The following is a 15,841-nucleotide window of genomic DNA, read 5'->3' on the forward strand; positions in this document are numbered from 1 at the left end:
ATATTTAAAATTAAATTAGTTTCATTAAATTAAAATTAAATCGGGGTTATTCGCCTGAAGAGGCGAGAGGGAAAGCCTTGAGGAGAGAGAACCTCCCCCCCCTTCACTCCCCTCAGCCTTCCATTTTGCCGCCGACCCTTCGCTTCCGGGAGCCGCAGCCAATCCCGAGGGCGTCGCCATGGAGAAGGAGGCGGGGCCTGTCTCCCCTTATTGGCCGACTCTCCCGTCGGTTCGGCCCCCCGGCGGCCTCGCCATTGGCGGGCGAGCGACGCATGCGTCGCTCGCCCGCCAATGGCGAGGCCGCCGGGGGGCCGGCCGCGCCCGTGCTCTGCTTCCACCCCGGCAGCGTAGGCGCATGAGCGGAGGCCGCCATGGAGGCCGGGCGGAGGCTGGGCCCGCGCATTTGTGAGGGGGATTGCGCCGTCCTGAAGCGGGAAGATGTCTTCAAAGCGGTGCCTGTGCTACGGCGGAGGTGAGGGGGGCTTTCCATCCCGCTCGTCGGTCCTTCCCCACTTTCGCCGTCGATGTTTGCGCCTGCCCCTTGCTCGCTCCTGAGGCGGCCCTAAGGGTCGTCTCGTCGGGTGGTCCCGCCTGAGAGAAGTGGAGTGGGAGAAGGGGATGGGGTGTCCCGGTGCGGCCGGTGGGACCCGCAGCTTTCCTGCCGTGCTGGTCGGAAACACCGGCCTCGCCAGGCCGATGTGGCAGGTGGGCTGAAAGACTTTAATGATGCCTCGGTTGCTGTGACGAAAAAAAGAAAAAAAGAAACTCCAAATGTGGAAGATCGTCTGTGTTGTTTGTAAAAATTTGAAAGGTGTTTAAGATGATTTTGTGTTGTTGCTGCCAAGTTGGTGCAGGTTGAAGAGGAGAAAAGGTGCAGCAGCCTGAAAAGTATATTTTCATCATGCTTACAGAATGGTTAGTGTTGGAAGAGACCTTAAAGATTATCCAGTTCCAAGCCCATGCCCTGGGCAGGGACACCTCCCACCAGACCAGGTTGCTCCAAGCCCCCTCCAACCTGGCCTTGAACCCCTCCAGGGATGGGGCAGCCACAGCTTCTCTGGGCAACCTGGGCCCTCACCACCCTCACAGCAAAGTAGTTTTTCCCCAGATCTCAGCTCAATCTCTCCTCCTGTGGCTCCCCTCCCTGATCAAGAGTCCCTCCCCAGCTTTCCTGGAGCCCCTTTAGGGCCTGGAAGGGGCTCGAAGGTCTCCCTGGAGCCTTCTCTTCTCCAGGCTGAACCCCCCCAACTCTCTCAGCCTGTCTTATCTTGCTGTGGTGTGTAGCTTCTGCGAGATGCAGCATTGCTTTGTTAATAATAAGGATTGGCTTCATTGTTCCCTTTGTTTTAGACTGTAGGAACATGTTAGCTGTCAGTTCTGGACAGTTACTGCTTTGGAGAGGATGCTATGAAAGGTCTCCTATTTCTTTTTCTTAGGCCAGCTGGCATAGCAAGAAGCACCTGCAGCCCAGCAGGACATACTATAATCAGTGGACACAGCCTGGGCTCTTCCCCTTGCAGCAGACAGTTTTATAGAGCAATGTGTAGAAGTCAGTATTGAATAATGTGGCCAGACATCTGATTCGGTAGCGTGGACATTTAAAGGTACTATGCTTGAACGAGACTGGTTTGAAAATGGCATAGCTCAGACCTAGGAATTTGGGAGTAGTGGTCATTGACAGGCTTAATGTTCACCTGTAGAATCTGGCAGGGAAGTCAGGTAGTTACTCTGTTAGCCTGTAGAGCACTGCCAAAATCTGTTTGTTAGGTCCCTCTTCAGGTTTTGTTTAAAACCCCTATCATAAAAGACGGAGTAAAAAGATTAAATATTGTCATGGGAAATTAAATAACTTTTGCATTAATTTTTCCTTTTCTGTAGTCTGAGGGTAAGGATACTCCAAGAACACGTGACAATAGCTGTGGTTGGATATTGTTACTCTGTTTAGAATGATCATCAAAATGAATTTTGACCGCATGCACATAATTTTGTTTCTATCTATATTCTCCTCAGTCATTTCAAGTCATTTATTAGTCTTTTAAAATCTGGGTTGGCAGACTTTACACGAGCAAGTATAATGCTGTTAATTTTTATTAAGAGGATTTGGTAATAAATATCTCTGACAGCTTTTTATTGTTATGCTTTATTTAAAGTCTGGATTGTATTTGGGGATACAGACAATACCATATGTAAAATATATGCACGAATTGCATCCTTCAGTCAATAGAAAACTGGAAGTAACAACTCAACCTTTTTGCTTAGCTTCAGAATTAGTGATGAGTATAATTGGCATAATAAGAGCTCATATTGGTAAGTTTTGATTCATGTGTGAGTGTGGCATAGACACTAGTACCTGTTTCATTTGGCAAGGTGGGTATTTCTCTGGTCAGCAAGGTAACCTTCGTAGGTCAACCTGAAAGTGAAAGCTGTTGTGGGTCCTTTTCTGTGTGAAGAAGGAAAAATGCAAACCTCCCTTAGTGCAACCAGAATGAAAAGGATAGTAAAATCCTTTTTGTTTGTTTGTTTTTTATTAAACATTTCTAAAATTACAGGACACACTGTGCTGCTGTTTGTTTTCTTCATAGTTTTTTGGTAAATGTTATTTCAAATGAGCTCTTCAAAATACAGGTTCATGCTCATCTTTTTGCACTAACCTGCATGACCCTGCCTGGATTTAATATACTTTAAACTAATTTGATTCCTTGCTAAAAAATGGTACTATATATAATTCAAGTGCTATGTCCTTGTTTTATCTGCCATTTTAGAATTCTTTTGATTTGAAAAAGAAATTCTTGCTGTATGCTCGATTTAAGTTCTTTGTTCTTTTCCTAACCAGTTTCAGTTTAATGTGGTTTTGTGGCTAGTTTCACTTTTTATGCTTGTCCTGGTGGTTTTCTTCAAGGATATAGGTAAAAATGTCTCATATGAAGCTATAGCTTAGTTTCAACTATTCTGGGTTTCAGACATAGTAAAAATAATGTCTTTAATATCATTAACTTTTTTATTATTTCAGAAAAATTATTTTTGAGAAGCAGTGGTTCTATCTGGATAATGCCATCGGACATATTTATGGAACTACATTTGAAGTAACCAGTGGTGGAAACCTCCAGCCAAAGCAAGAGGTGGAAGAGACTACCACAGGTATTACAGAGGATTGACTGATTGGAAAAACAAGTTCAAATTATTTTGCTACTTTGATTATACCAAAGATGATGGAAAAGCTTTCTATTAGTCATTTGTTAATGTCACTTATATACTTTCTGTCGTAAAAGTGCATGGTTTTATCTTGATCTGCTGTTTCACTAGTCCTGTAACAAAAAAGCTTTTTAATACGGGAGAAAATTTGAACCTTAGTTTGGGTGAATATATATACTAAGGTGTATTTTACATACTATATTTCATTAATTGCTTAGGCAATACGTTACAAGGCCATGAAGCATGTGGGTTTAATCCTGAGATGTCTGTTTTCTGTGAAACTGAAATCATATGTTTCTCCAACTTAAAGATATTTAGAACTAGATTTTACAAATCTATATCCTTTTCCTTTAGAAACAAAAGAAGCAGGTACAGATAATCGTAACATAGTTGACGATGGAAAGTCTCAAAAACTGACTCATGATGACATAAAGGCTTTGAAGGACAAGGGTATTAAAGGACAGGTAAAAATAAGGTTTTGGTGTCATTTCTGTGCTACCTTGATGGTTATATATAGATTATGAAGTAGGCTATTCTTTTTATTGGTGCATAGACTTCAGCGCTTTTTCTTTGTTCTTCTGCCCAACTCATGTTTTTTCCTAAAGATCTGTTTTCAGAGAAAACTTCATGTAAGGTTGGCAACTTTGTCAATAGAGAGTAAAGTATGAATTTTTACGGCATCAGAAGTCATAACAGACAAAAAGAAATATTAAAACCATTACAGAAATACAATTCACGTAATCACCTTTTAGTTTTGTTTGTTTATAACATTTAAAGTATTATTTCTATATTACACGTATTAAAATCATGCCATAATTAAACTACCAAAGATGTAGGAAGGGATTATGGATAAATACTATTGTATTAACAAATAACACTATGTAACAAATGTACTATGGGGCTGCCTCTAGGTGATACCTACCAAATGCATGTGATGCCTGTGTTTTATCTGCACCTCAAAAGCTAAGAATGTTCTCAAGAGACGAGTTCTGTTCTGCTAGAAAAGGGATTTGGATTTTTTTAAAAAAAAAAAAGTGAGGTCATCTTGAATGTTAATAAACCATTGCAGCCAGTTTTGTTCTGCACATGTCACCAGGCAAAATTCTCTCTCATCTTTAGTTTACCCTTTCTAATAAAAATAAGAAATTGCTCATGCTTACATCAAGTTCATCTCCTCTTTGCATCCTGCTGTTTGCTGCTGCTCTTCAGAGCAGCTGTTCTGCTTTTGCCTGCTCAATCATGGATGGGTCCAAGGAGTTTAGGATGGTATTTCTTCTGTTTCCATGGTTGTGCTGCTTGTGGCGTTATCTCTTTGAGAGGAATGTACTAATTGGTCTGAGCATTGACATTTTCTGTTTGTTTTCATTATCCGTGGCAGAAGATCACTCTGGCTTTTCTGTATGTCCTCAGCATGTCTGTGCCGTGCATCTGCCATACTGTTATTTTAGGTTATTAAAATATCCTACTTTAACTCTGCCTTCTGAATTGTAGCTGAATATTCATTTTAAACTGTGCTGTGTTAGCAGCAATAGATATTATTCTTCCATAAATGTAAAATCTGAATTCATGTTTGTGAATGGCATGTCTTTGTGACGCAGGCTCCCTTTAGAGATGATTGTTATTTGAAATAAACCCACCTCAGTGTTAATGGGGTTTGATTTCCCATCACTTCCCAAATCCTTCCCAGGTTAGGACGCAAACATGAAATGGTGTGTACTCCCAAGGCACTGCAGAGTGCATTTTAAGTATTTGAAGGACTTTTAGAATTAACAACTTGAAAAAGATCAATAGACATTGAGAAGTATTTGCACCACTGTGTTTTGGAGCAGGTTCTTAAAGCCCAATGGGAGATGCAGTGTCCACATTGAAAATACTCCTTTTGTTATTCCTCATCACCACCCTCTCCAAACTCCTGTGAGGCCAGGTTATACTATTGGTCTTCATACATGAGTTTTTTCATAGAAACTTACAATTTTAGCAGTTAAACTACCTTGATCACATACGAAATAGCACTGTGCAGCATTTGTTCTTGTATTGCAGGCATGGAGACAAACCCTGAGCAATGAGAGCTTTTTTCTGTTGGAGGTCTTAATGATCCCTCCGGCTGGAACCTGAAAGTATGAGGAAGAAGAGTTGAATTGGCAAAGGGAAGAGATTAGAAAAAGGAGGCCAGGAAACCAAGACTGGAATTCTGGGAAAACCTGGGAGGTAGAGAGAGAAGTCAAGGGGAGTGTCGTAGGAAATAGTAAATACTACAGAGTTTTGAGATCGTGCAAGGAGCTGGTGCAGGAGTATAGCACAATTTGGGAGGCAGATGAAATTAGGTGGGGTAAGGGAGATGTCTGATAAGTAGCCAGAGTATAAGGGAAGAAATAGCACAAGATGGAAATAAAATAGAGGTGCTAAAGTTAGGCAAGAGACCCAAAGAGGGAGTTGGATTAAAGTAAATATTGCATATGACATCAGGTTCCTTGGTTTGGTTTTGTAAAATATTTTTGCCTGTACAGCTTCCCAGGGTACTGCCATGCCATCCAGTTACTATGGGGAATGTTAGACTGACAGACTACATGTCGGTTGTTCCATAATAACAACAACATAACTCTGCTTCATTCTAAATACAGGATAATTAAAAGTAGCTAATCACTTAGAGAAAGCAGGGTAGTCTTGCTTGCATTCAGCATGGGATAAGAGCGCGTAGGTAGTGAGGCTTCACAGTAAGGGATGACTTGCTGATGCTGAAATGAACGATCCTGTTTTTTCTTCATTTCTGGCCATAGGACTCTGCCCTCTCTCATGAGTTAGTTCTGGCACCCATCAGACTCCTTCCCCACAGAATACCCCATTTCCAGGATAAGCATTTTCAGTTTTATCGTTTTCATGCTGGCATTATGAAGTACAAAACCACCTAGAGACAAAAGCATATGATTAAATTACTGCACATAGTCAGGGTAGTGCCTCGCTTTTCATGTTGTTTAGTAGACATTGACTTTGCCATTAACATCAGTAGAAGTTAATGGTATACATGCTTCTACTGGAAGGAAATATTTTCAGTGTTTGCTTAAAGAAATACTATGTATGAAATTAATCAGAAAAAAAATACTAACTATAATGAAAATAAATTGTCTTTTCTAAGGAAATAGTTCAACAGTTAATAGAGAACAGTACAACATTCAGAGACAAAACAGAATTTGCTCAAGATAAATACATAAAGAAGAAGAGAAAAAAGTAAGTGAATTTTAAAATGTGGAAAATACTTAGTAGTTCTCTAATTTGTTGAGCTTTAAGTAAGACTATTACTATGTGTTTCTTACAGATATGAGGCAGTTATTACAATTGTGAAACCATCCACTCGCATTCTTTCAACAATGTATTATGCAAGGGAACCTGGAAAAATTAAGTAAGTTTTCATTTTGTTCCTTTTTCAAGTTATAACAAAGATATTTCAATATTTTTTAAACTACCTGTATTATACCAGAATGTATAATACTCACCGCATTTCTTCTTTTTTTTTTCCTGGTAATGGAAAGATTGTAAATTAATGAAAAAATAACGTGATTTAGAAGGTGAATCAATATGATCTTGCAGTGAAGAGAAAACTCTCGCGTACAGCATCAGCTTTTACCACTTCCCTGCCACCACTGCCTTGCTAATTACCCGTGTAGACAGAGACTCTCTGCGTTTTCAGAGGTGGCTCCTACCTGGTTTTGGTTAGTGGCATCATCTCTGGTTTCTGGCTCAGTAATCAAAATAACAAGCCACCTACCAGAAGCAGGCATTTTTGTCTTTAACGTGTTAGGGATTCAAAATCTTGTTGAATCAGAAGTCTCCAGAATTTAAAAGCCTGTGGTTAACACTGACGGGTGGGAGCGGGAGAGCAATGACGACAGAGATAAAGCGGTGTTTGATTTTCACTTACCTAAATTAAATGATATGTCATTACAGACATTGTTTAAGAAAGACTGATTTATTGTTTTTAAAGTAGTAAAAGTAGATCTAAGACGCTGAGACTTAAAAAACCTCAAATTTATGTTATTTAAGGCTTCTCAAGCTTTTTTTCCTTCTCTTTCCCCCATCTCCTTGACTTGGCTTTATTTATCTGTTAAGGTTAGTTGTTTCCTTGGTCATCCCTGAGTCTCGTCAGCGCAGGCGCTGCAATGCGTAGGGTTAGATTTTGATTGGGTGGTGCCTGCTACTGCAAAAGAGATGAAAATCACCGAGGATACATTACTGGATTAGGAAATGCATTCAAATGCCATTTGTTCTTTACAAAACTGACATGTTAGAGAGAACAACAAAAATTTTGAAAAGAAGTTTAGAAGATATTTTGCCTGACTGGCATAGCATGAGATGTGTGCTTCGTTGTGTGCACCCTACTTCATATCCCGATTTTGCTATTTTTCTTTGTAAACCTAACATGCAGTAATTCTAACTCTAAGAAAACCAAATTTGATATTTCCTAAAACCCTCTTGTCTTCTAGCCACTTGCGATATGACACCCTAGCTCAGATGCTGACTCTAGGAAACATCCGTGCTGGCAACAAGATGATTGTAATGGAAACGTGTGCAGGCCTCGTGCTGGGTGCGGTGATGGAGCGGATGGGAGGTCAGTAGTGTAGTAGCTTTTGGTTCATGCTTACTTGAAACTTAAGAAATAAACATCTCTGTGAGATTTCTAAAAGGTAGTACTTCAAAAAAACTTTCTCGGTTTTTAAAAGCTACTTTTACTGTCTCCAGTATTCAAAGAGATACTTGTATTTCCATTGGAGAAAGTTGTATTTTGCATGTTTCAGTTGGATTTATTTTTCACTATTTAAAAAAAAAAATAGGAAATTTAAAGTTGTTATCACTGTGTGTAGATCTGGTTTAGTTTCTGTCTCAGTATAATGGCACTGGGTTTAGAAAAGGCGGCAAGGAGCCCGTGTGCAGCTTATTCCCAGGCATCTAGGAAGTCCAGGAAAGTAAATGGCAGAAAACGCTGGAATTCAGACAGCCCGCAGCACTGAAAATGTTGTCATTCCTTCTGTTCATTGCGCCAAAGATATAACCTCTGCAAAACGTGTATTTTAAAAGTAGTATATGACATTTTCTTGAGAAGTTTGACTTGTTTTTTATTTCTCAAACTCGTTTAATTAGTTTCATTGTAAATCATTCCAAGATACTAAGCAGAGATGATAATTCTATTCCCGAAGCCTGGAAGGGTAGGAAGTGTGATGTAGTGTTGTGCAGCCAATGTGCCATCTGGTGGCTGAGAAGCACACAGGCAGTTATACTATAAATTGTTCTTGTTTTCAGCAACTTTTGGCCGTAGGGATACTTCCTGAAGTGAATTAAATAAGATGCAATTTCAATATAACTACTGAAAAGTTTTTTAGTGTGTTTAAACATCTCACATCTCTTCCTTTAGACTCTGGATGTTGAAGAAATTCTTTGCCTATTAATGCTGTTTAAATTAGCTTTCACTTTTTATCAAAACCACTCCATGGTTATAAGTAACAAATACTGTAGAAAATTGGCCTTTTGATTCTTAATTTAATTAGCTTTTCTAAGAAATTTGTCACTGCTTGTATGTTCTGTGCTAATCCTAAATACATGTTTAATACATGAATAACCTTTGAGTTACCTTGTCCTTCAGAGTTGCAGTAACTGTTGTCCTTCCAATAAAGATTTTCTACCTTGAGGCATACCTTAGCAGCCTGTTAAATTTGATTAAGGTTAGAGTAAGAACAGGCAATTTATTTACCTATTCTTAAATGTCTGCTTCATTGGTGCAGAAATCCTGGCTTTCCAATGTGTTTTTGATTCTTTTGCTCTCATAGGCTATGGATCCATTATTCAGATGTATCCAGGAGGGGGACCCGTTAGAGCTGCTACCAGTTGTTTTGGATTTCCTAAACCTTTTTTCGATAATCTTCATGAATTTCCTCTCAGCAAAGTGGATAGTCTCCTCTCGGGGACATTTTCTACAGAGACTCTGCCTTCCGAACCTGAAGAGAACACATTGGTGGAAGAAGAAAGCAATGGACTGACTGATGAGAAGCAGATTTCACTACAGGAAACAGAAGAGGAATCCACGACTGAAACAGCTATGGAGATCAACCAAACAGAAGAGCAAGACACAATGGACATGAATGCTGAAGATGGAGAATTTAAAGAGAACAGAGAAAAAGAAAATAAAGACAATGTAAGAATATTTACTGTGGCTATTCAAGTTTTACAATGTCTATATACTTAAAATTCTGCCATCTGCATCAGACATGCTGAAATAAAGCTTATTCAGGTGTTAAAACTGAACTCTGGAAGTTGTCTTTTGTCTTCCATTAGGCCATCTAAGATGCAAAAATTAAAAATTCAGTCCACGCAATAGTGATCCAATATATAATTACCAATTAAAGTGCAAATTATTTGTTTTGTTGTTCAAAGGTTCGGGAAAAGCAAAGAAAACAATGGGAGAGAAGGAAAAAGCTAATAGAAACTGCTGCTTTGTTGACAGAGAAGAATGCTGATGGGTAAGTTTGTTTGGAGTCAGAAAGCTGTTCTGTTTGAAAACGTATCTACAGAAAATAATTCCCTTCAAAACAAAAAAGTTTTATTTTTAAAATACCCCGGGTTTTTTCTTAATGTTTAAAAGCAAGCAGTTAACCCAGGTGTGTCTTCAGTCTTGTTTGGTTCTTAATGTTTTGAGATTTTTTTCTGTTACTTAAATGTTTTGGAATTTCATGGTCTAAAAGTCATGGTTTCATGACTAGCTATGAGTAAACATTAAAAAAAAAAAAGCCAAACATTCTATCCAAAGAGAAGCAGAATTCAGGTAGAATTTAATACAGAACGACTGCCAGTAAAAATCACAGGATTCCAATTAGCAAAGTAGAACCTGAGGTTTTAAGTTTATTAAATTGGAGTTAAGTTTGTGGTTTTGTTAGTTGGTTTGTTTTCAGAAACTCGTTTCTTCTTTACATGGGAAGAAACACGTAACTTCATTTTACCTGCTTCACCCAGGCTTGATTGTTCCCAAGGAACAATTTAACGTGAAGGTTTAATACCAGCCGTTTAAAATAAATACAATAAGCATATTCCTAGAAATTCAGCCCCACAATAATGTAAGAGCACTTGGTGGCTCTGACTTTTTCATGATGTTCTTAGTAAATGCTGAAGTGATTTGAATTAATCAAGTAACACTGATTTAGTTAATTCAATAACATTCATAATCATTTTGTCCTCCTAAGAATATTGGCTCACTGGGAATAAAGCTGACCTGCTGGCATGAATTTTAATACACATTTATTGATTATATTTAAATGCTTGTATATAATTTTTGGTTTTATTATTATGAAATGTTTTAACTCGCGCTCATTCATATTTTAGTATATTTAAATGGTAGACATTTAAGTGGTAGAACTAGCCTTTTCTGCAAAGATGCAGAAACAGGTCATTCTGTGTTCTCTGAAGCAATAAAGCCATAATGGAGGTTTGTGAAAGTACTGCCCATCTGTGTGACCGTTGGGCAGTTTAGGCCTGCACCCATCGTTATAATTAATGTCTGCGCATGGTCTGGCAAAGCAAAAATTAATATTTGACTTGACTTGATTCTTCCTGTGGTGTAGAACAGTGTATTGGGTTGTTGATGAAGTTTGAGTTCAAGGAAGCCTATTTAGGATTTGTCTCTCACTCGTTTGTTTTGAGTCACTCGTATACTACTTTTGTCCTTTGTAATGCATGAAATCTGTAACAAACGAGTGAGTTCTTGCTCCGGGAAGTCTTCAGCACGATGGGGAGGAAGAGAAGTTCATGGTTGCCTGAAGGCCCTGTCCCAGATGGCTAAGTCAGGATCACCTTTCTTTAGCCATCAGCCTTTTATAGCCCACTGTTTGTTCAGATCAAGAACCGCAGGGTGCATACATTGCTAAGCCAGGAAAATCTGGCATGGAATAAAGAAATGCTTCAAACTAACAAAACCGTGAGCAGAACCAGGCCTGGAAGTTAGGGATTGGGTTTATTTTGCAAGAGAGGAACCAGGAAAGGGCAGGTAGAAGCTGGTTGACATTGGTGGTGGGGAGAAAGATTAGGACTTAACTGTCTGAATTTTAAAAAAAATGGTCATTAGGTAAAGATGGCCACCAACTTCAGGAGAAGTACTTCTCGAGATCCTGAATTTTACAATATTTACTATTTGATGTATAAGATAACAGCACAGAAGACAGGAATGTTATTAAAATTTTATGTGGTAAACCAGTCCTTCTGCTGGACCTGCTCAGTTGAGAGTTGAAGTCTGTCACAGGTCTTCGAGGGGGAAGAAAGCAAGGGGTTTGGTATTGTTCTAAAGAAGACTTTTTTAAGATAGACTATTAAATTTTTCTGATACGATGAAAGCAGAAATCAGTTTATAGACACTCTGTGTGTTCAGAATTAGATCACACACCCTCTCTGTACCCTTCCCTGCCCTTCCTTTCCCTCTCCCTCCTCCTCCTCCCCTCTCACCCGTCACACTAATTTTGCGGCTGGCCGGGCTGCCTGCTGACAGCAGTATGTGCTGCCATATGAGGGGACAGGGTTTGATTTTTGGCAGCCTCTGCCATCTCTCACTTCCCTTCCTGTTGACTGGCAGAGCTCCTGGCACCCCACGCCTTCTGAGGCATGCTCTGGGGTCTTGTTTTCTTTATGGTCCACTTGGTTAATTACCGAGTGCACATTTTTTTTTGAAGTTTGGAATGAGGGTTAAATAAGGCCATGGCCAGCAGAAAACCAGCATGGAAACAATTGTAAAGGAATTGTCTCACCTCTTTATCTCTAGAGGGTTTAGAAAATTGAACATCCATTTTTACCTTCCTTTTGTTAGGTAAGTTTGACGGCATCTCCAGTGCTATACAGTCCCCTGGAGAGCAAATGTTAGTTAATTGATGGGTCTGGTCATATAGTAACTGTATACTAGAGAAGTAGATTAATTAGTGCATTCTTTCTGCACAAGTACAACTTATTAACTAATTGAATCTTAGCTATTTCTTGCAGTATAGTTCAGCAGTGCTTTTTTTTTAAAAACTCTAGATACCTGTAGACAATCTTAAGCATCTGTAAATATGAGTTACGATGTGGTATTAAAATGAGGATGAAGAACAAAATATGAAGCCTTTAAGTTAGCAAGGACATAATTTCTTTTAAAAAGATTTTTAGTTCTCCCCACTAAGGGATTGTTTCCTCTTTAAATAATAAATTCTTAATATAAAAATGTATTTCATGAAGATTACCCAGTTTAAAGAATCATGACTGAGATTACAGACTAAGCAACAATTAGCAGTCACAAAATTGAAATATTTGGACAATGGTCTTAGGGTAGAGAAAGCAGCACGCAAATTCTTGGGTCGTAAGAATTATTGTGGAGCTCAACACAGCTGCAGTGAGTGCTTCTGCAGCGCCTTTAATACACTGCACTTGAGGGAACAAGTGCTTTATCCTCTTAATTATGCAAGTAGGAAATCATGATTTGTTTTTCTGTTTGGGGAGTTGTTAGAGCCATGACAACATGCTGATTAGCAACATTTAAGCTATAATTGATAGCCGTGCTAAGTAGGAGAAAATGTCACTTGATGAATAGGTTTTAGAAGCAGAAAAGTAATGCGTGTGAAATTTCTTTTGCAGCTTAATTGTAGCCAGCAAGTTTCACCCCACTCCATTACTGCTTTCTTTACTGGAATTTGTTGCTCCTTCCAGGCCTTTTGTTGTCTACTGCCAGTATAAAGAGGTAAATCAAGTGTGTTACTCTAGCTGGTATAGTTCAAGTTTGAGACTATGCTGCTGTATAACCTACTGTTTGGGTTTTTTAAGCCATTATTAGAATGCTACACGAAGCTGAGGGAACGAGGCGGTGTTATTAACCTAAAGCTGTCGGAAACCTGGCTACGGAACTACCAGGTAAGGATTACAGTAAGTGGCTGTCAAACAGCGTGAACACTGGGGCTCAAAACTCTAAAAATAGGGGGTTTGGACTGACTGAAATTCTGTACAGGCTCATGCATTTGTTTTACCTGAGAGCAGTGGGAAAATACTCTGAGAGGTTTAATGCTTCATTGCAAGAATTGCAAATGGAAATACTTCATTTTCTTCTTACAAAGCATTTCGTTTAAACATTTGCTGAAGTATCTGTAGCACGCTGACAGGTGTGAGAGTTGCTCTGCCGTAGTGGCTGGCCTGAGGTGAGGGACCATCTAATGTCATGTAAGAGAGATGTAGCAAAATATTACAAGTGTTTATTTGGTTCCAGTGGGCTTGAGTGCTGAAAAAAAATATGAATTAAGAATTGTGGTGACTTACAAAGTGTCTTCAAATAACACATTTCCTGGAACTAAAGTAACAAGAAGTTTCCATTCACTTCCGGGAACTGAAGAAGGAGAAGAAGATGAGAAGGGAAAGCATCTCCATGGCGATAAATGTCAGTTTGACTAACTTGGTTTGAACAAGGTGTTTGCAGATGGGGAGCAGCCTCCCAGCTAGGAGGAAGCAGAAGCACGTCTGCCTTCTGAGCAGCTCCGTACCTCTGCAGAGGGATGACTTAATTGGGTGGCCACAATGACTGACTACTGATGAGACAACCAAATTGGGAATGATGAGGAGATGGATAGAAGATGCTCCCACGGGTTGAGCTTGGCAAGGGTTGCTGTGGGGAGGCACAGGCAGGGTCAAAACTGCCCCCTCTCCTGGGCACAGGTCAATGGCTCATGATGGGTCAGTGCTATGTCTTACCCTGAGAGCAGCTAATAAAGATCATAGTGACGGAATGGAAATGACCGATGACTGACTGCTGTTTTCTTAGACCAGCTGTGGTTTCTGGCAGAGTACACCAGTGCTGAACACATTCCTGAGACTTTCATGTATCCCAAACCTTGACTCTATACTTCTGCTGGAAATGGCACGAAGAAGTACTTAGTGAGGCAGTAGCCTGTAGTTTTATATATTTCTGTAACTGGTTTCCAGAATGCAGATACTTGGCCCTTTAAAGATAAATACACTTTCCAAATGGCTGTTTGTTGTGGTGGCTGGAAAAAAAATGACATCTTTATAGTATAAGCTTAAATTACACAATTTGATATGCTCGTATAGAATGAGTTTTTACAGATGCTTGGTTTTTTCATTTGTTTTGGGTTTTGTTTTTTTAAAGGTCTTACCAGATCGAAGCCATCCCAAACTGACAATGAGCGGCGGTGGAGGGTACCTTCTGTCCGGTATAACCGTTGTCCTGGATAAGGGCAAATCTGATTCCAGTCATTTAGAAGCACTGAAGATGGAAGAGCCATCCTCTAAAAGATGCAAAGTTCAAGACCGTCATTGTTAACATTTGAAGAATTGATTTGGTTTTTAGATCTCAGGAGCCTCATTTTTTTGTAAAATAACAGTATACTTTCTGTGCTGTCGACAGCACAGCCATGGTACCTGTGGTACAGCCCTCAGCAGAGAGCAGCAGAACTGCCCGGGGGGAGGGCTGTCTCCTCTTCACCGGTTCCCATCGTCGGAACGAGAAGCAAGACCCTTGGAAGCAAGACCCTTGGAAGCAAATGTCACACCGAAAACACAGTCACTTCAGAAGGAAGAGAAGATCAAAAGAAGATAAGGCATCAGAGAAGGTGTTCTGTTTGTTTGCTGCCAAAAGTGGGAATGATGAAGTAGGAGGTTTTTTGGGTTTTGTTTTTTTGTTGTTGTTGTTGGGGGGTTTTGGGGGTTTTTTTGTTTGTTTTTTTGTTTTTTTTTTTGTTTGTTTTTTTTAAAAGGTTGAGTCTGAATCAACAGATCTCACTCGGCTTCCCCTTTTCCCTGAACAGCCTCGGGGTACAACGTTCTGGGTCGTGATCTGCGCCCTCTTTGGACACAGAACCTGGCTGCTTTCAGTAATTTAAGGAAGCAGAGTGAACATCAAAAATAGTACACTTTTTTTCTTTTTTCCAAAGGAACAATAAAAAGAGGATACTAATACCAAAACTTTACAGCATGACCCCGTGTTTTCCTGAAATAAATACAGAAGAGAAACTGCATGTGCATAAATTAAAAAACCAAATATTTAAACAGAATGTCTCTATTAGTATTTCCTGAGAGTTGTTATATGTTTTTATTTTAAGATACAGCTATTTTGGAAACCGCTCTGTGTACATATATTTATTCTACTGTTTTATCTCTCATGATGTGTAGCTTTTTCTATTAATTTTTTAACTCTGTATTTTCCTCTTTAATTAAATGGCAGGATGTTTTTCCTAATGAGATTTATTTTTGTTTTCTTACTTGGAAATAAAGAGGTCCAGCAGGGGCTTCGGGAGGGGAATACCCTCTCTCGCTGCGCCCCATGGAACCCTCAGTGGGAGCTTTTGACCCAGATGGGAGCTCCCGGAGCCAGCACATTCCCTCGTCAGTGGGAATCTGGAGCTTTCGGACTTGATAAAGCTGTAAAATTCTGTATAGCGGTGAGAGTAATGTTCTGTTATAAAATCATTAGCTTAAAGCTAAATAAAAAAAAAAACCCAGGGGTTGTATTTTGTGTAAGGAAGCGGTTAAAGTCTTCTCTTGGTTGAGCAGGTAGGGTACGTCTTCACGTTTTCATCTGCCTCTGTCCTGTTTCTGTGAACATCCCATCTTTTTTCCTAGTTTTATGGAAAGCTTTTCTTTCCTTCTCTTA

General features: G+C 39.6%; 1 protein-coding gene across 2 annotated transcripts; it reads left to right on the forward strand.

The window, feature by feature from the left end:
- The first annotated feature begins 353 nt into the window (after positions 1–353).
- TRMT6 (tRNA methyltransferase 6 non-catalytic subunit) lies at positions 354–15,428 on the forward strand. Of its 2 annotated transcripts, XM_074150526.1 has the most exons (11): positions 360–472; positions 3,011–3,138; positions 3,547–3,656; positions 6,326–6,417; positions 6,506–6,589; positions 7,671–7,795; positions 9,009–9,373; positions 9,613–9,698; positions 12,823–12,925; positions 13,009–13,095; positions 14,339–15,428. In XM_074150526.1, the coding sequence occupies exons 1-11, from the start codon at positions 372–374 to the stop codon at positions 14,510–14,512; spliced, it is 1,455 nt and encodes a 484-aa protein (XP_074006627.1). In that variant the 5' UTR covers positions 360–371; the 3' UTR covers positions 14,513–15,428. The 2 variants fall into 2 exon arrangements, with proteins under 2 accessions (XP_074006628.1, XP_074006627.1); XM_074150527.1 differs by lacking the exon at positions 3,547–3,656 and having other exon boundaries at positions 354–472.
- The last annotated feature ends 413 nt before the right edge of the window (positions 15,429–15,841 follow it).

This window comes from Numenius arquata, chromosome 7 (genome assembly GCF_964106895.1).
Source record: "Numenius arquata chromosome 7, bNumArq3.hap1.1, whole genome shotgun sequence".
NCBI classification, from domain to species: Eukaryota; Metazoa; Chordata; class Aves; order Charadriiformes; family Scolopacidae; genus Numenius; species Numenius arquata.